Source organism: Molothrus aeneus, chromosome 21 (assembly GCF_037042795.1).
Source record: "Molothrus aeneus isolate 106 chromosome 21, BPBGC_Maene_1.0, whole genome shotgun sequence".
Taxonomy (NCBI): domain Eukaryota; kingdom Metazoa; phylum Chordata; class Aves; order Passeriformes; family Icteridae; genus Molothrus; species Molothrus aeneus.
The window spans coordinates 3,541,658-3,563,000 of record NC_089666.1 but is presented as its reverse complement, the minus strand read 5'-3'; the positions used below and the strand labels follow the sequence as shown (position 1 = coordinate 3,563,000).

At 42.3% G+C, this 21,343-nt stretch overlaps 1 protein-coding gene across 2 annotated transcripts in view; it reads right to left on the bottom strand.

Annotated features, from left to right (window-relative positions):
• The window catches only part of VPS13D (vacuolar protein sorting 13 homolog D), a 100,350-nt gene that overhangs the window by 6,055 nt on the left and 72,952 nt on the right, over positions 1-21,343 (bottom strand). For both annotated transcript variants that reach the window (XM_066563828.1, XM_066563829.1), the window contains 2 exons: positions 17,552-17,684; positions 15,135-15,330 (listed from right to left, as the gene is read on the bottom strand). In XM_066563828.1, the coding sequence (XP_066419925.1) occupies positions 15,135-15,330; positions 17,552-17,684 (329 nt within the window). The remainder of the gene's footprint in view (positions 1-15,134; positions 15,331-17,551; positions 17,685-21,343) is intronic.

The window sequence follows — 21,343 nt, the reverse complement described above, 5'->3', positions numbered from 1 at the left end:
ATTTCTTCTCACTGCTCTAAAGAAAGTGTGCAAAAACCTAGAGAGAGCTCTCACCACTGGACAGTGCCAGGTGACTGCACACTCTATGGTTATGGCAATTGGAACATGCAGTTAAATTAAGACAGAAGAAAAATCCTCATTAATTAGGATCCCCATAGCAGGGTTTAACATACTTTACCCTTCTGTGTGTCTATTAAAAATGACAGTAAGAAGGACACACACTTTTGGGCTGACAGCCATCAGAGGTTGATATTGGCCACAGAACTGCAGAACTGCAGGCTCGGTTCCTCCCTTAGCAGAATTTTGTTAAAAAATAATACTCTGAATTCCTTCAAGCTCCTGGAACGCCCTGCCCCTGAAGAATTGTGTTACAGGCTGCTGAGCCCTGCTTCATCCCCTGTCCCTTCCCAGCAGCATCACTCTGGGGCTGCTCCATGGTATTTCACAGCTCCTCCAGGCTACTGCTGTTACAACTTTCCCAGCCAAATGCACCATTTTGGATTAGTGCTCTCCCTTCCCATCCTGATTCTTTGTAAAACCCTGCACAAGGAACTCCAGCCTGTCTGACCCAGGGACAGGAGGAAGGTCCCATGGAGCATTATCTTTGCTTTTCAAGCTGCCCACCACCAGGAGAGAGCACCCACCTTCTGGGTCCGTGCTTCTGGAGCCTCATTTCCTTGTCACCTTTCCCCCTCAGCAGCCCTGACCCACACCTGAAGCCTGGGCACCCTTTTAAAATTTGTTTTCCTTCAAGTTTTTGACAACTCTTAATGCAGTGGTTAGAGCTGTGCTATTAATGTTCTGTGGCTCTGGAGCAAGTCACCTCTCCTGCCCCTTAAATTCCTTAGGTACACACAGGATTCACCTGCACCATTCTTGTCTTTCTAAACCTACACAAGAGGTGAACAACACATGCCTGCTTTTACCTCTTAGAGTCTTACAAAGCAATAAACAGAAGTGTTTGCCTCCACAAATGCAAAATATTGAGACAAAAGTTCCAGAGAAATTAAAGAATTCTAACCAGTGTAACTCACACCTTGCTGCTTGTCCTACTTTCTAACTTCCAAAAGCAGGAAAATGGCAAAAAATCACCAATCAAAGAAGCCCCTGTTGGGTCTTAAACCTCTCTATGGCACCTACTGACAAGTTCAAAGAGCTACTGCCTGCAGCCTTAGGTGGGTTTTAATTAACAGTGGCCAATCAATAATGTTTTAGTGAGACTTTGCATCTTGCATTCAGGAAGGCTGGATAACTGGGACAGAGCAGCTGCACTCTGCAGTGGGTTTTACAGGAACCATCCTTCAGACAAACACTCCCCTGTGCCAGCCTCTCTAATATTCTGTAATTCTGTAATATTCAATGCACCAGCCTCTCTAATATTCTGTAATTCTGCAATATTCAACACACCAGCCTCTCTAATATTCTGTAATTCTGTAATATTCAATACACCAGCCTCTCTAATATTCTGTAAAATTCAACACACCAGCCCCTCTAATATTCTGTAATATTCAATGCACCAGCCTCTCTAATATTCTGTAATATTCAATGCACCAGCCTCTCTAATATTCTGTAATATTCAACACACCAGCCTCTCTAATATTCTGTAATTCTGCAATATTCAATGCACCAGCCTCTCCAATATTTTCAGTTCCTTGAGAAGAGGCATCTGAAGCATTGCAAGCAAGACTACCCCAATGGCAGTGGGACAGAACAGGGCCTTTTAATCCCACAGACTCTGTAATTTCTAATGTTTGGCTCAAAGCAGGTCAGAGAAAAAGTACCAGTGCTACAAAGGGCACCACAATGGATTTCTGAAGGTTTGGCAATTTCTGAGACAAGGTTTTATGTTTTGGTTTTGTTTTTAAAATGGAAGAAGCACTTCAGAGTACAATTCAGTGCTCACTGAGTGCTCAGACACTGATCCTGGTGATAACAGATCACTCCCTTCTTGGTGATAAGGCCAGCAGTTCTCCAACCCAGTGCCACTGGTGCTGGGCCTAAACTGCATGGATTTAATCCATCACTCCCTTGGCAAACTGCTTTGTTTGGTCTGCACAGCTAAAAACATTCCACACCACTTGATTTTTTTAATCTAAAAATTTGTTCTACTGTCTCAAGTTACGTTCTGTAAATAAGAAGCAACCCTGGTGAAATCCCCAAAGCTGCAGATTTGTCAAGCAGAGCGGGCAGCAGTGCCCACATCTGGCTCCCATTAGCCAGGCACTCAGCAGATCTGCTGATTCCTGTTTAATAAGCACACAAAGGCAATCCAAGGCAGGAATGGCACAGCAGGGAATGGTGCTGCTGGATGGAGGCACAAAGGGCTGGGAGGCTGGGATGAACACTGCAGCCCTGCCCTGCTCCCAGCTGAGCACTGGAGCTCCCACTCCAGCCGACTCTGCCCACTGGAACCAGTGCATGGCATGAACTGCTTGGCATGTGCTCAGCAGTTCACAGAATCCTTGGAATGCAGCTGGCCAGTTTTAACCAGAAGTTCTGTAATCAAACACATCACCAACCTGCTGAAGGAAGTGCTCAGATATAAGTGGGGAGAATTATTGACCAACTTGGGTTGAGAAAACTCTCCAAGAGACATCACATGATTTCCAGCATCACCTGTCCTTGCTCCTTCGCTCCATTTTCACCCCTCTCAGGTACCCACCCCACCAGGTTCCCACCATCAGGTCTGTAGACCACAGATCAGATCTGTGATTCCTGCAGAGCTGCATAAATACACTGTGGTTTTGAGAACAACAACTCTTACTTATCTCTGATGGTCTCCCTCAATTGTACCTTGAGTACCTTGACAAAAATATGAAAAACTAAAATTGAGAAGGCCTCAAACTTTGTATATCAAAAGATGGTGTTCTGCTAAAACAAACCATCCCTATTCTAAAATGATTTAGCAATTATTTACAAATTTACATCTTTTGGTTTCTCCAGTATCACACCCAGAATAATTATTCATCATGATACAACTTCAGGAAATGTAGCAACTTCTGAGAAAAAGCAACATGAACAAAATCCCATGACCAACACAGTAATGGTTGGATTTCATTTAAAATGTGTATCTGGGGGATTTCTCATCTGGGTAAGGGAACAGCAGTGGAAACCACAGATCTGCTCAAAAACCCAGCCTGAGCATGCACACCCCAAATCCTTCACTGTTATTTTGGTTTTTAAGTTTTTTGATGTTTACATTTTGGTAACTTTTTTATGCACTTTATGTAAATGACTTCTTGTTTTGTATTTTTGTATGGAAGAGGAGAAATTTGATGGACTGCTGGTTTGTTTAGTGTCATTGGAAAAGTAGCACTGCCATCCTCCAATCCACTGTCACTTTTGGAAATCTATAAATGTTGGAGTCAGAAATTCAACTTTCCTCTTTTGTACCTCACAGAGCTGTGTGTCCATGTAGTTTTATTTCCTGTCCTGTAGTGACACAGCACAAACAACAGCTCTAAGTGCAAGGAAATGGAATTCTGGCACCTGGAACCTTCATGGACCAGGCTCATCACAGACTTGACCTGCTGCAGCCAAGCCCTCCCTGGGCTGCTCCTAGCCATGGGCTCCCTCCCAAGGGATCCTTCAGCCCCAGGGCTCCCCCCAAAACTCTCTAGGAATCATTTCCTTTAGCCAGACCCAGTTCTTGCTGCCAAAACTTCAGCAACTGTCATCAGCAAAGGTCCAGTCTCATCACCTCGTTATCCCAGCCCAGTTAAGCAGTAACTTGCTGGTTCTGGTACAGATAAAATTCAGGGTTTTCATTGTAAAGTCTTTTTTTTTTTTTTTTTCAGGTTTGCATAAAATTTAGTGCCTGCTCTGGGGTGTAGCTTGGCATAATGACTTTCAGCCTGGCAACAATTTTTATCCCCTTGAAATCATTATAAAACAATCTTAATTCAAACAAAGGAAAATGGCAGGTAATGTAAGACACAACTCAAAAGCTGCTGGTATTTTCAAGAAATAATAAAACCAAACTATTACTGGCTCTGAAAAAAGTCTGCTCCCTAAATACAGGGAGTGCTTTGTCTGAGGAGGCTTCAGTGCATTCCAGATATTAAAAGTGACATGATCTGGTAAATTAAGGGAGGAATAACCTTTATCTTCTACCATAAAATCCACAACTCATACCTGGTACACTTGTTTGAGTTCCAGACCATGCACATGAGTTCCATGGAATGCAGAATGAGGACAGTGCTTGTGCCACAGACACGATGGGAGGACACTGTGCAAAGCACACTTGGGAGTGCCAGAACCAATTAAATGCTGAACAATGTATGCCTTAAAAATGGAGCTGAAAACACAGCCATCACAGAGACAAACTCAGTGCTGGAGCCATAGCTTGAGAACACATGGAGAACAAACGAAAACAAACGTGTGCCACTGGTAATGGGGTCTGTAGTGCACACTGCACCTCTGCACAGCACTGAAAATCCACTGTTCCCATGATTCTTTCCTCACTGATGCACTTAACTTTGTTTCATGTGCTGAAGCCATGTGATGAGCAGGAATATTCCCTGAATTCACGGAACAGAAGGGGAGAGACAGCAGGTTTTTGATGTGCCAGTTCTCAGCGCCTGAGAACATTTAATGCCTCGGGCCTAATTTCAGGAAAACATGTGGCAATCCAGATTCCCTGTTCCCTGGTGATTCTACTGCTGCTCTCTTTCAAGGGGTCAGTGCAGTTACCTCCCATCCTGTGCTGCACTTTGGGGTGCAGGTCACTGATCCCAGAGATCCAGCAAAGCTCTGCCACAGGATGATGTGGAAACCCAGAATATTGGGAATATTTCTGTGTTTGCTCTGGGCTGCCCTGACCCCCAGGGAGCACTGACTCTGACCCTCATTCATGGAGAAAGTTTCCTAAACATCAAGATAGACTGGAACCCACAAAAGTGTGAAGTAGATTATAGAGAGTAGTGTAGGTGTGTCACTGGGTGAGAAATTGAGGTTTTGGGATTTTTAGTATGTTGTGGATGGAAGCAAAACGGAGGGCACAGGGTGTTGTCCTGGGTTTCTTCTTCATGGGTTTGGGTGGCATTTTGTAATTGGGCAGAAGAGTCTGCATTGCAGCTCTTTGGGATCAGTTACTGGGTTAAAAGGGAAAATAATGTAGGTGTCAGCTCTTAACTGGACAGTTTAGTCTGAAAAGCCCTTGTACCAAGAGATTGTTGGCCATTTTTGTGGTGCTTTTCCAGCACGCTGAGCCTGGTGTGAACAGCGTGCAAAACTTTAGATAAAATAATAATAAACAAGAACCTGAAGACCAAAAGAATCCAGTGGGTCTCTCTTTCCTGACCCAAAACCGCTCCAGGAGGGTCTTCCCCAAACAGGGGAGCCCCCTGGGAGGGCCCAGCCTGAGGCCCAGAAGTCGGGGAATCAACAACAGGTACAGGATTCACTGGCTGGTCCCAGCACAGATGCTGTTAAGGTGTGTTAAAATGCACACATGGTGCAGTCAGTTGAGTGCTGGATTTGGCATCAGAACATCTCAGTTAGATGCAAGAATGTGTAAAATCACGGGCCAGACAGCTCCCTGCTGACTGCACATCTGAGGAAGCTCATATGCGCCGTTTATTCCAGCAAACGCATGGAATATATTGTGCTTGTTAAACGTGTTCCCCAAATGCTAGTTTCAGGCAGAAACATGCAAATAAATGGTGCCTAGGGTTAAAACCTCCCACTTACAGTTAAATCCCTCCTCTTTGGAGGGATCTCCCAGCTCAGATGCTGCAGACCTTTAGCTGACCCGACATGCCTTTAGGAGAGTACAGCATGCTCAAGGAGCAACTGTTTATCATGGAACTTGTTCCTGCCAGTTTCTTGGAGACAGAGCTTTTCTCCCCCTTGCCTTTTCTTTTGTACACCAGATAAAAACAAAATTAAGAATTATTCCCTGTGTTTGCAATTGTACATAACCTCATCAGGCTCCGAGTTCAAAAGGAATTGAGAAGAGATTAATTAAGACACGACTTAATTGTGACATCCATATTACAAATCCAGCATCTGGACAAGGTGTATGAGCTTGCAGTACAGACAAAGCACTGACACCAGCTGCACTCTGGGCATTAACTCCTGGCACTTGCCCCACCTGTGCCTGGAACAGCTGTGCAGCAAAACTCACACTTTCTCAAGCACTTTGGTAACATCAAGCTTAAGAAGTTGACAAAACACAACACTGCCATCCCAGCTTCCAATTTCCCCCAGACTCCTCCTGTACTGATTACAGGGATGAAAGCAGCTGTCACCTTAAAGGTTTCTTGTCAAACCAATGTGTTGAAAAATGCTCCCATTCACCTCCTGACTCGATGTAAAATATGGCTCTCAGCAGGGATTTCCTGCAAACACCTGTCTGAGAACAGGAGCTGAGCATGCCTTAGTGAAACTAAAGTGCCCAGGACCAGAACACTGCTCAGCCTCAGGGCACTGTGTGAGGGTTTCAAATATTAAATACTGTCTGCTGCCAGGCAGGGCCTATAGCAGATGGAGCACTGCTTTTATGTGTGTGCCCATGGAAGCTCAGACTGATTTAGGCCAAAAGGGCCCTTAAAGCTCATCCTGTTCCATCCCCTGCCATGGGCAGGGACACATTCCACTGTCCCAGTTGCTCCAAGTCCAGTCCAAGCTGGCCTTGAGCACTGCCAGGGATGGGGAGTCATGTTTATAATGGTCTCATCAATGCTGGTCAAGAAATATCCAATTGTGGCAAATACAAACATGGTCCCTTCAAGTGTAAAATATTTCAATCTAACAGAAATGCTTCCACACTGTATTCCTGCCTTTCTGGGAAAGGAAATCTACTTGGGAGAAAAAACCAAACCAGGGGCCCTGCCCAGCAACAGGACAGTGACTCTGGCTGTGCATAAAGGACTGTGTCAATCAACTCTAATTGCTGGGTGTTTCTTCTCTTTCCAACCCTCCTTTTATATTTCTCAGTTACTACAACTAGGGCTGCAACAGGCACAGCTCTAGCACAAACCTCACCCAACAAAAAGCTACTCACCAGGTTTGTTTTGATTTTTAAAGTTTGCAGTTGCAAGAACGATTCAGATCAACTGGCTGTACTTACAAAACTGATAAAGAGCATTCCACATGTTAACAGCAACATTAGGTGAAAAAATTATCTATAAAAATACCAGCCACATGCTAAATGAGGTGACATCAAGGCAATAAATAGCTCCATCTGTATGAAAGAGTTTGCAGAACAACCCAGAAGACATCTCTGAACAAAAAAGTAACTATGGATGAAGTAGTGCTGAAATAAAAGCGAGTTGGATTTTTTTTTTCCTGGTTAAAAAAAAAAAAAAAAAGATCAGTTTTACATATTTTTCCACGATCACTTTATAAATCTGCTGCACATTAGAAATCAGACACACATGCACATTTTCCACAAGTACGGAAAGTTGAAGGTTTACATTTTACTAGCAAAGTGCCTATTTGTGAATGGCAGCAGTGTATATTACAGGCAGTGTGAGAGGGTTAAACAGGACAGCCTCGACTCTTTATAAACTTTTGCCCTCTGGATATGTACTCATTGGCTGCTGTACAAGACTCGAGCTGTATTACACGCCTTAACGATATGGTTCAACTGTCGGTCAGGCTCGGGGCTGGCGCTGGGCCAGACCGCAATCAATGGGACACAAACCTCCCCCTTTCAGATCATCACGAAGGCTCACATTATCTCCTTTTTGTCGTGCTGGTTAAATTTATGGAGCAGAACCCCGAAGCTGCATTCCTTGGCCTGGGCCGGCCCACGCGGGCCTCCCTTTGTTTGGTACTGTAAGGAGCGTGCTTTGGAGGATTGCGGGGTTGTTAGTTCAGGCACTGACTGTTTGCTCATGACTGAAATGAAAAGAGTTCAGGGGAAGGGCAAAAGGACAGCACAAGTGTAAAACCCCATCCCAGCAGGCCCTGGGCTCCCATCTACCGCCCCGGCCTGGGACTGAACACAAAACCTGATGTTGATGACAAAGGGGAGAGTCTGTCTGTCTGTCTGCTGACAGGTACCGGTCCTTCTGCACCTGAGCAGCACCTCCAGCTCTCCCGAGGTCAGGCAAGCCTGTAATTGCTACGTGTGGGGGTCCCAGTTGGTTTTTTTGGGTTTGGATTGAAGGCACTTGAGACAGTAATTTGTGCTCAAACTCAAGTGGTTTTATTTTTTATTATTTTAATTTTTTTATTATTATTTTTATTAGTAAAACAGTCTCACTACTGTGAGTTTGGCAGCTTTTCATTAGAAGGCACAAAATGGCTAATAATTTCTTGTCACAAGGTTTTTTGAGACTAAACTCTTTGAGACAGTAATTTGTGCTCAAACTCAAGTGGTTTTATTTTTTATTATTTTAATTTTTTTATTATTATTTTTATTAGTAAAACAGTCTCACTACTGTGAGTTTGGCAGCTTTTCATTAGAAGGCACAAAATGGCTAATAATTTCTTGTCACAAGGTTTTTTGAGACTAAACTCTTTGAGACAGTAATTTGTGCTCAAACTCAAGTGGTTTTTATTTTTATTATTTTTAATTTTTTATTATTATTATTTTTTATTATTTTTATTAGTAAAACAGTCTCACTACTGTGAGTTTGGCAGCTTTTCATTAGAAGGCACAAAATGGCTAATAATTTCTTGTCACAAGGTTTTTTGAGACTAAACTCTTTAATTAAGAACTGACACTTGGATTATTTTCCCTTTTCAGTTAATAACTGATCTCAAAGAGCCAGCAATGAGGACTTTTTTGTCTAATTACAAAATGCCACCCAAACCCGTGGAGAAGGAGGAAGAAGAAGCATGAAGAAGAAACCCAGGACAACACCCTGTGCCCTCCATCTTGCTGCCATCCACAACTCACTAAAAATCCCAAAACCTCAATTTCTCACCCAGTGACACACCTACACTGATCTCTATAATCTATTTCACACTTTTGTGGGTTCCAGTATATTCTGGAGTTTAGGAAACTTTCTCCATGAATGAGGGTCAGAGTCAGTGCTCCCTAGGGATCAGGGCACCCCAGAGCAAACACAGAAATATTTCCTGTGCCCTGGGTTTCCACAGCTGCATAAATCTGAACCTTGACTAAGCTGTCTTAAAACACTGCTTAAAAGTGGTATTAGTTTTAAAGCAGTGCTGTATCTCTTTGTTTGAAAATATAACCCATCAGTGCAAACAGCCACACAATTCAGCATTTCCAGCACTTCAAACACATGGAGTAGCCTCAGAAAACCTGGTATTTATGATGTAAAAAGAAATTCTAATGGGACACAAAATTACTGGACATACTGTATGGAGAGAAGATGTGTCAGTTCTTAATTGGATAATCTTAAAAGCCCTTGTACCAAGAGACTGTTGGCCACTTTGTGCCTCCTAATGAAAAGCTGCCAAACTCATGGTTGTGAGACTGTTTTACTGATAAGAAATAATAAACACCTCATCCCAGCATGAACTACTGCCTCAAGTGCCATCAATCCAGACCCAGGGAAACCCATAACTGGGACCCCCACACTTTCCTGCTATTTTTATGAAGTGAAAATCCTAGAAAAAGGGCCAGAAGAGATGATGAAAACTCACAGAATGTGCATGAGATGTTTGTCAGGGCTGGGGCCTGAGCCTGACACTGGCCACAGCCTGCAGGGCTGTCCTGGTCCATGCAGCAGACACTGCTGGCCTGAATAAAGCCTTTGTTCCTTCCTGCTGGGCACATGCTCCCAACTTATCCCACCTCATTCCGAGCAGGCAGAACTGTGAACTGGACCTGCAAGTACTTTATGGCCCAATCTTCGATGACTTTTAGTTGGTTCTGCTGATGGTCATGCATGAATATGATTTTTTTCTTTTCCAAAGACTCTCAAATTCTGTTCTAGGAGGCACCAATGCAGACTAATTAAATCTGCAGCTCTCTGGAACTGTTTCCCACAAGGCAAGTGTTACACAGCCTACACCAAGACAGCAGCATCCTTTAGCAGAGATGCTGTGCTCTAAAAATCACAGTAATGCCAGGAAACACACAAAACACTAAGAAGTGTTCCTTTTACTTTTTGGCCTTTGTGCTCTAGAGCTTTGGATGAAAGAGAAGTTAGACAGAACATGCAGGCTCTAGAAATACAAAGATTTCCAGAAGACATAAAACTCTCTCCCTGTCTAGCAGCATTTGAGTTAACAGTTAAATACTGTGAAGTGGACACACAGAATAGGAATTCCACTTTGTGAAGCAAATATTTCATGTCACACAAAATTTAAGTAGCAGAATAAATCTGTAGTAAATCCAACAAGGGATTTATCTGCTCTTTTCAGAAGGAGGTTCATAATTGCTTCTATTTCTGATGGACTATGCCAGGCCAACATTACAGTGTCCTGGATTTAAGTGAATTGGAAAACATTAGTCACCTACTACAAATGTCTGTGTGCCCCAAGAAACTTTCCCATGGCCTCCAGAAATGTAGCACTGGAAAGGGAGCAAGTTCTGAACCCACAGTGTGTGTTTTCAGCCAGCTCTCCTTTCATACCTGACCAAATTCATACCACACAATGCACTTCCCTCATTAACTTGCACCTTTTCCAGACCACTTACTGCACACAGTAACATCAAACTGAATCTGAGCCCAGATTTCTGCACTGAAGCCAGCCCAGGCAGCAGCTTAACAGGAGCTGGGCATGGCTCACTGGATGCAGCACCTTTCAACTAAGGATGGAAATGCACCTGCTCTTACTTGGAACATCAGGGCACTGCTACCTTGGCAAATGTAACAACATGGCACTAATGAAAGAAGAATGTAAACCACAAAATCCAGTTGGACACTGAGCACAGGAGGTTGGGCTGACAATGAGGAAAAGCCCATGGCTACAGCTGTGCAACAGGGAGAGGAATGGACAAATCTGCTCAAAGAAAACAGATTATCAGGAAGACCTGTTATCCCACTGGGAAAAAGAGCAAAGGATATGAAGGAAATCACACTGCTCAAGTAATTTATTGATTAGACTGATAAATACACTTTCTCTCTGGCTGCTAGGAAAATCTTAGGAAGGGCTTACCAGGATAGCAGCAACATCCCCTTGACCAGAAGGGCCCTTACATGACTGACATTATTGTGAAAACTTGTAAAGTCAGACCTAGATCAAGTCCAAGGTCAGGGCCAAGGCTGGAGCACATACAGAAGTGCAAAGGTTCAAACAACATTGATCTGTTCAGCTGAGACCCTCATGGCAGCACGTTGGCTGAGGCGGTCTCCACACCATTAGGTCCCCATTTCCAATTGCTCAGTGTCACTGATATTCCTGCTCTCAACCACGCTGCTTTTGAGCTCACAATGCAAATCACAGCTAACATAGAGATGGATGCAAAAAGGCAAAAAAAAATTGACTTATAATCATCTGCTTTTGACATTGCATCAAACTTTGCAACCTCACTGCACAACTCTAAGTGATGAGCAAAGAACAACTAGCACAGGTTGCTGCTTTCCACATGAAGTACATTTAAAAGAATCAAATATTTACATAACAATTTTCTCTGACCATTAATGGTTTTCCAATCTCAAACTATTCTTTACTAATAACAGTCAGGTTCATGGACAGAATTCATCAGAACTGGGGAGGTCACAGAGTTATCTACTTCTAATTTTCACATTGTGACTCAGAAAAGAACACAAACTCTTGCAGCAACAGTCCAAGAATAATCTTAAACTTGCACTGATCTGGCAGAAGCCTGAGAGAAAGCCATAAAGGCACTTTCCTTCACTACTTGTTAGGTTAGACACACGTCTAAATATAAATGTTCTTTACTTGTGCTGCACCAGGACGTAAAACACGTTTCTAGGCAAGAGCTCTCCAAGCATGTCCAGAGACATAACAGCTTTCCTGTTTTGAACTGGGCTTTAAAACTTTTGGCAGCATATGAAAAATATGGAAATAATCAGAACTGTTGTATGTGACACCGGAGTACTTGGAACACATAAAACCCTCTCAATAAAGGTATCGAATCACAGGCATTAACTGTTTATAAATTACATCTATGCTGTACTTTCACCAACTGCTTTATGCTCTCTTCTGCGTTAAATTTAGAAGTAAGAGAGCATCTTTATGATTAAACAATAAGTTTATAAGATTAGCCTTGAAAAAGTCCAGCCTAAAGTCAGATTAAAAAAATATTTAAACCAGTCACCTTTGAAAGTACCCCTTAAGGTCTAAAGCCTTCACCTGTGCCTCAGTCATGCTGCTCTGGCTCCATGTTCCCAACATAGGGCATGTGCCAGCTGCAGGAGTTCCAACACAAATCAACACATTTGAGGACAAAAAACACTCATGTCCATGTAGTCTGATCACAGGAACACATGCTGCAGACTGTTCCATTCCATTCAAGAATTTGATGAAGTGGATTTGCTGGAATTAGACTATGTCTTTTAGGAAAGCCAACAGCCTCAATTAAAATTCTTCATCCCACTCAAACCTGATCCAATGGTTAAAGTCAAGCAGCTGAAATTCAGAGCTTTTTTTAAAATTCAACCGTGTAATTAGAGAATTGCAAGGGGCCTATAATTTACAGTTACGTATCCTGCTATTTAAATGCAACTTGCAATTAAATGGCTGAGTCAGCTTTGCAGCAGCACCAGGAACGTGCACAGGGTCAAACAGCTCTTGTCATACTCATGAACTCAGTCCTCAGGTGCTGGAATGTTGGGGGACACCAGGCAGATGATGGACTTTGGACCTGGTTAACATAAGAGATTTGATAACAGGATGCCTTGGCAAAAGCAAAGGGAACTTTGAAAATTAGACCTGGATTGCAAGAAGATTCAATCAAATGGGTTTGCCAGAAAAAGGAAATCCCATTAAACTCTGCAAGCAAGAGATGTTGTTATTTGCATAAGTTTGTGTATGTGATCTTAGCCTAATCACTGTAGTACACATTACCAGTCTCCCTGGAATAGTACATAAGTGTTTGTATCCCACAATAAAATTGGATTCTGATCACAGGGTCAGTCTCCCTGTCTCTCTCCATCTCCATCGCCGACACTCCACTGGAGCTCAGGTCCTGCCATGCATTTCCAGTCCCATCCTTCAGGGAAGGCTGCTCTTGTGTGCTGAGCTGGGAAGAGCCCACATGGCCCAGCAGGCTCCAAGCAGAGCCAGCAGCTCAGCCTTGGAACGCTGCTCTCCTGCCATTCCAAACCACACATACTTGAGCAGTGACAAACGCGCCGGGGGATAGCGGGACACGGCAGCCCAGAAAACAGACAGACCCCGTGTCCTGTGGGGCTTTTTAAACCCCCAAAAGAACAATCTGGCTCCTCCATTATACAGGCACATAAAACCCACACACCAAACAAACCATGAATGCAAGGTTGCTTACAGATGGAGGTGGCATTTTTGTCCCACCTCTCCCCACACCCCTAACACTATCTACATATTCTCAAGTACATTTGTTTAGCTAAAGAAGGTTTTGATCAGACTTTTGTAGACTGGAGAACTGTAGTAACTGAGTAACCTGAGAAAGGTTGGGGCTTTTTTCCCATTTTTCTTTTCTTTCATCTTGTAAAAGGTTGTTGGGTCAGAAACTTAACAGACTGGGTGCAGACACTAAAATAATTTCACAATACTCATCTGTGACAACAGGATTTCAAAATCTAGGGGAAGCAAAAACATGGTTCAGCTCATCTGTCTTAACCTCTTAACTGACAGTTAACAAGACAAAGAGAAATATTTCCCAAAGGAAACACAAGCCCAAGTTCAGGCTGGCTGGGGATCTTCTTGCCCTCTCCCCCAGCTGCTGTCCAGTTTGCAACTGTTGATAACACCTACTGTGTACAGGCTGAACCTCACAGAAGCATGTCAAAACATGAATTTTAAGAATATGTTTCTTCAAATTACAATAGACACACAGCTGAACCAGAATTCCAGCTACCAGCATAGACAGGTGTGCTTCTCCCCTCCTTTACATAAATCAGTCAACCTGCACAGTCACAAAATTAAGACATGCACAAGTGAAACACTGAATTTTCCCAGGGATGCATTTTGATTTCTCAGTTAATTTTGTCCATGCAAATACACTTACTAAATTTCAGTCCTTGACCTCTTGATTTTACAAATCAGGGTAAGTCCCAAATATGTAAGACACACATGTACAAACTTCCATTTTCAGAACAAAGCTCACCTAGGGTAATTCTTCAGGCTTCCTGCACCTCACTCACACTTCATCAGATTTATTGTTTACTGAAACCCTGATGTAGACCCTTCAGAATTCCAAGAGTGGCATAATAAAATACAGAAAATGGACAAGCCAAATGGGAAGACAAAACAAGCAAAAAACCCAACATTTTTCAAGCATTTTTCTCCAAGCTTTCTGACAATAAAACCTACTTAGGGCTTTCTTTCACTTCAGCACAGAGGTCTCATGTCATGCAAGAGGACTTCTTGGCACAGTAATACAAAGGAAGCTCTTGGCCACAAAGAGCACAAAGACTCTTCTCTCAGAGCAGCCCTTTCAGAAATTGGTCCTTTCCCTCTGCCACACTCACAGTCAGTGCTAATAAGCACTTATTTATTTTAAGCAAAACCATCATGACTTTGCTGGGCCCACATTACAACAGCAACTGACCACAGGAAGAAGCCAAAGCATCCGTCCTGATGTGCTGACACCTCACGGCCACAGGAGCAAGGGCACATGCACATAAGGGCACACAGCCAACCCCTTTCATAAGTGAGAACTTTGCACTGAATAAAAATTAAAACATAGTGGCACTATATTGATGACAGAGCTCTTCAAACCTTTCAATAACTGCTTTTCTACAGTAAAATGGAAGCTGGAGGTAGAGCAGGGAGAACTTCATTTCAACTCTGTGCATATTCAGTGGTAGGAGTATAATTTTTAGCCTTTCTAGTAATTTTGCTTCATCTAATGGTGTAGGTTAATAATTCCTAGTTTATGTTGTAGCTTTTCCAGGCAAATTTCACTCTTGTTAAAGTATCAACAAATGCCATCTATTAAACAAAAAGCAAACGGAACGCAACGGGCTGGTAACAGCTCACGTTAACTCTGCTCATCGCTGCTTTGCCTGAGGAAAGAGAATCAGTCAGAAGTTGCAGCAGGCATTAAAACACAGTTTTAGAGTATTATTGATGAGAAATCCCAGCTGGGGGCTGACCTGGGGCCGCTCAGGGTCGTGGTGTCCCTCAGCGCCTGCGCGGTTTCCGAGGCGAAGTCCAGCGCTCCCGCCACGGGTTTGGTGACGGTGCCCACCAGCCCCTTGCCCAGGCCAGATATGAAACCACTGACCCCTCCTTCTGTTTTCACACCTTCCACTGTTGATGTTATCACACTTGTCAATCCTCCAACGATACCTGCCAAAGACAGCAGAGAAGTCCAAAATTATTGGTTCTAGAACTTCCAGAACCTCATCCACCTGATGCTCTCTGCTATTGTATTTGGGGGGATGCCCTGACAAAGGAAGGAATGATGAATGTGACTTTATGCTCTCAGAAAGTTAATTTATTATTATATTAAAGAATGCTATCCTAACTATACTAAAGAATACAGAATGGATACTTATTGAATGCTAAAAATATAATAATGAAAACTCCTGACTCTTTCCAGAGTCTCGACACAGCTTGGCCCTGATTGGCCATTGAGTGAAAACAACTCAATGAAACAATCACCTGTGGGTAAACAATGTCCAAACACATTCCAAAGCAGCAAAACACAGGAGAAGCAAATGAGATAAGAATTGTTTTCCTTTTTCTCTGAGGATTCTCAGCTTCCCAGGAGAAAAATCCTGGTCAAAGTGATTTTTCAGAAAATGTGAATGCCACACTCTGCCTACACGGTTTATTGTGCATTTAATTTAATACACAAACTTTCAAACTCAATTACATTAACCAATAACTTTATACTTTGTATATGTAGTATACATATGCATATGTACAAACTGTATTATCCCACAGAAAAATATTTAATTAATCATTAAATACGTGTATTTAAAAGTATTTCTATAGTGGTTCATTTCCAGCTGCACTTACACCAAGAGTCCTCATCTATTGCACAGGTTAAGTGGTTACTTAGGATGTGATAAAATTCCATCACCACAAAAGCTGGTACAATTTGAGACAGAAAACAGTGTGCATTTCTCCACTGGATGAAGTTAATTATTTTAAACTCGTACTTTAAATGTCTTTAAAGTAATTTTAAGTGACTTTAACTGTGATGCTGCTGACAGACATTTTTGTGCACATTTCCCTTCCAGAGAACTTCAATGCTCTGAGAAATCAAGCACCTACTGAGGTTTCAAAAGACTTGGAACAGTTCACATTATCTGAGAACACACTTTGGAGATTTCACATCTCCATGATTAAAATATCAGTTCCTAGTGCCCAGGCTGAAGCACTCACCTGCCCAGCTTCCAGCAGCGCAGGGCTCCTCTGAGCTCTGTAAGTACAGACCAGGCAGATCTAAACTGCCAAACTCAGGAAGCACAAAGTGTTTAAATCTCTCCTCTTGAGTAACTAGAGTTTATGATTAAATCCTGTCTGTTGAAATGTAGTAATTAGCAGTTCCTTTATTTAAAAAAAAAAACTGAATGGGAAGCATTTAAAAATGCCACAGACTTAGGACTAGAAGAGTCACACTAATTACTGGATAATACAACACAGTGAAGTGCTTTTATAATGGACTTTTCAGCAGAGATTCAGATAATTTGGATTTCCTGTGTTTCTACCAATTTATGGCAGACTGTTCAGCACATTAGTGTGAGAGGAACCTTTCATGATTCATTTCACACCTACCCAGTGTCTCTGTGTGACCAAAGCAAAAGAACTTTTCTCAGCATAGGAAAAAATCCTCTTTTAGTCAAAGCCAAATCAGCTTTGCACAGGCTGCAACAGTTACATTTAACATTTAAATAACTGAGCCAAGATGATGCAAAATATAAATATTTGATTTAGACTTGGCTTGTATTGATTTAACCTTCTTCAACAGATAAATCACGAACTAAATCGATGTGAAGTTCTGGCCAAATTAAAACTAGTCCACTACCCTTTACACAAATAAATGTCTCCCGTTCCTAGTACACTGAAAAAACCCACAAAATAACTCAACTGGTGAAATGTAACTTTAAACTGATGCACTGATTCCAAGGAAACTCAGGTTTCTGGAACTAAAAGCAAATATAAGAAAGCTATAACCTAAGCATACTAATTTTTTTTTTTTTTAATGTCTGGACCTCAAAAAAAAACCTGTTTCTGTGGGTATTTTATGCCTCTACAAAACAATGGATGTTTTGGATGAACTTTCTTTGTAATTTTCATTTTAATTTACAAATTAATTTTCATTTCAACTTAAAAATGCTTTTACTTGCAGTTACATGTGAAAAATCCTGATTATTAAATGTAGTTTCTGTTGACTTGAAGACCAAACAGTGCCCCCACCCTGACCTGCCAGCACTGAAATTCAAACATAAAGCCTCTGACAGCTCCACTGCCCAGGCTTCTAGCAGTAACACCCACTGTCCTCTGCAATCTGATCATGCTTTTAAGAGAGAAATGAGTTAAAATTACAGCTAAGGGTTACCATGTGCAAGTCCATGGATTCCAGCCACCAGGTGCTCCCCACTGGTTGCCGCATGGTATCGGATGTATTCCCGCTCTGTCTGGTGCCTGTTATCCATCATCTTCCCCAAACCATCCGACAAAGTCCCAGCAAACTGCAAGAGAAGACCTTTCTGTTACTGGAAGAACAGAAGCTGTTTCTCCTAAGTAGATTCACTGCAGAAAATTCTTGGATCCTACTTGTGAAATGCACAACTCATTTTGATACATAACAGAATCCATCCAATCCTTTTGCCATGGAGAAAGCTCAGAATTATATCAACAATTATAGCAACTGGAATGCTGAAGTGACAAGGAGGTGCCCCAGCTACTGTGGCCAAGCCAAAACAAACCAAGTCTGTGAAAGATGCACTGAAAGCAACTGCAACACCTCAAAACCTAAAATAAATGTTATTTAGATAGAAAGCTTTTCCTCTGCAAAGATATGTGCAAAGCTTAAAGGCAAATATGCCTCTCATGAAACTACAACATTTCTAAGAGCTAATTAAATTCTTTTCAGTAACTCAGAGCAGAAGTGGCTGTGCTGTAGAAAGAGTGGGAGCCAGGGCACACTCATGCACAGTGTGGGGAGATCCCTGACAGGATTCCCAGCTGTGCTGGAAGTGTTGTCCTGGTTTAAAGGACAGGTGTCTGCCAAGGAAGGCAGGAATTGGAGAATGCAACACCCCCTTCCCTCCAAATTATTGTAACTTTGAAATGACTGGACTTTAGGAAAAGATTTGGTATACTAACGTATATTTTGCCTCTCATTATCATTTCTTAGGCAACAAATGGGAGAAAATTCCCTGAGAGAAAAAAAAAATAAGAAAAAAAAATCCTAACTTCCAGCAAGTGTCCACAGGTACCAAACCAAAAGCTCAGGAGGAACCCTGAGTGTGTGTGTGGAGCATTTTGAGTCCTTACACTTACCTTGAAAAGTGTGGGGGAGGACTGGAGACATGCTCCTGGATGAAAGGGAACATTATGTCCAAACAGGATTTGTTCTGAGAACTCTGACCATTGCTGTGAGCGAGTCAATGCAAAAGCACCAAATAAAAATGATCTATTGTGATCTGCTGACCTTTAGTCTAATGTAATCAGATAGAAACCAGAAGCTTGGTGGAAGGAGGAAGGCAAGAAAATGAGACAAAAAACCTGAAACCTTGCCTTGTATTTAGGATATTATGAGAGAAAAGGGCTCCTAGAAGGAATTTTCCTGGAACACTCTCCAAAAACGATCTGGTTTTTGATTATGTGTAGTTGGACACCTCTTGTACCACTATCAACTATCAGCATTTGTATCTCCTTTCAAGAAATTAACAGCCTTCATCCTCTCCACCCCTGTGGAAGGAAGATCATTTAAAGCTTTGTTGTGTGTTTGACTGGGGCTGGGGAATGGACCAGGTGCCACAGGAATGTCAAAGACACTCAGGGTGCTGATGTCCCCAGCCCTGCAGGACAACAGCTCTTCCAGGACAAGGAGCTCCTGTGCAAAGGACCAGCCTGTGTCTCATGGACCATCCCCTCTGCACCCACAGCAGCTCCAGCAAAACCCTTCCCTGGCTCAGGTGTGCACCAGAGGACAACTGAGACCTGCTGTGAAACCCTGATACACTGAATATTAAAAAGGAACCAGACAAACAGTTCATTAATGGGCCCAGTGTCACAATGAAGGTCCCCTCCTTTCTCTGCTATTTCTTCTAAGGCTGTGTTTCTTTTTCACTAATGACACAAGTGTCCTGGTCTGAAACACTCCTTTTCAGCTTAAAGACAAACCAGTCCAGTGGCTCCCATTATCTAAACAAATAGATTTTAACAACAGGGATGAAAATGAAATCCCATGACCTTTCTTGTGACTTCATCATATGGAGACTAAACAGTGATCATGGACTGAGTTACTTCTGACCTTGGTATGAACTTAATGCAGATGTTATTTAAAAAAAAATAGCCTAGAAATACAAACTGACCTGAAGCTATCTATGAACTGTGTTTAAGGTTAGGGTTTTTTTCCTGGAAAAATACTTTGCTTATGTGGATTAGAGTAGCTGCTATAAAGACTGAAAGGCTCAACAGCTCTTCAAAATTCAAACCTCATTACAGAATCTCTCAAGATCTGAAAATGCTTTTTCAAGAACATGTTTTAGAAGTTACAGTAGTGCATGATTGGGCAATCAGCCAGAAGGAATAAACCAACTTATTGATGAGAATTGGTAACCTCTCTTTACAGCTTTCCCCCCACCTGCACCCACATTTTCCAGCTCCAATACCCCAGCTCTTCCTGTGAATACAATCCAGTCTTTTCTCAAATATCCCTTCCTCCATTACACAGAATCTGACACCTAATTGTCAATGGTAATCCTGTTTATATGTAGACAGAATTTTAATGTAATTGTGTATTTTTCTTAGTAAGGAGGAAAAGGAAAAAAAATCCCACGCACATAGTTTAAAAGTCAAACTCCATTAGCTGTAAACCCAAAGTTAAACAGGGACATTTTTGTGTTATTTAGAAAATAGCATTAAATTACAGAAGCAAGCAAAACACTTTAAGGATTTTAAGGTACCAAACATACCATGAAGGGTTTCCATTCTGCCCTGATTCAGGTGACAAAACCTGAACCCAGCACACATTAGTTACAAAACATGAACTTCATGTTGAATTGTTTAATTACATTTTGAAGCAGCTCCTTCTCCCCCCTCCCCTGGGACTGTTTGTTTCCTGGCCCCATCTAACACAAGACTGCAGCCAGACCTTTGTCACCATTTGCAAAGCAAGGGGTTTCCTCAGTGAGCACAGTGAGTGGGTCCCTCCCGAGCCAGTTCCAGCTGGACCAGCCCTGTCCTGCTCTGTGGAGCTGAGTTTGTCAGTTAGGGGTGAAATGCCAGGGGAGAGAAAACAAGGGGATGTTCCAGGCATTGGGAAGGGCTGCTGGGCAATGGGGCAACTGTGTGAGGTTTAGACTGGTATTTGAATAAAGGTTCAGACTGTGGTGTCAGAGTTACCCTGACTCCTGATCTGAATCACACCTACATCCATCCTCATCAGCCACTACAGGTGATAGCACCTGAGTGCAATAAATACCTGCTGGGGATCACAACTGGACACTGCTTTTTACGTTTCTGTGCACCTCAGAAATACTTACCCTGAAATGGTTTTGGAAGTCTGTTGCAGTTAACAGGATTGTATCTACCTATACAATAAGGAAATGAAGGATTTCTAACATTAAAAACCCACAACTAACAAAACACCTGCACAACACCTCCTGCCCAGTCTATCTAGGTTATAATCACTGTATTGAGAACAAGTTCCTCAGCTGTTACCTCATGATCAGAAACCTAAGCCAGCATTAGAAATTTAAGGAGTTTAAGTCCAGCTTAAGCTCTGAAGGGAGATTTGAACGAGCTGAAGCACAAAGGCAGATTTACCTTTGTCCTCTGTGTCTTGCTTTTAGATCCTCCTTCGGGGAGTGCAATATCAGCTGCTGAGGTTGAGGTTTTAAAACTTGTGAAAGAGCAGAGATGGTGCCTGATTGAGCTGTGAACCCAGTCACACAGCAAATAGGCTCCAGATAAATGAAGGTGACACCAAAAGTTCAACCCACCCTTGTCTTCCTCAGCTTTTGTTAATAAGGTGTGACCTGGTAACTTCAAAGCCTACTCAAGACCATGTAAATGCCAACAGAACTAAACACAACAGTCTGTGGAACAAACATGAAACTAATCAAGGGACTTGTAAAAACCAGCTCCCTCTTTCTCTACCCTAATTTTCATGAGTTCT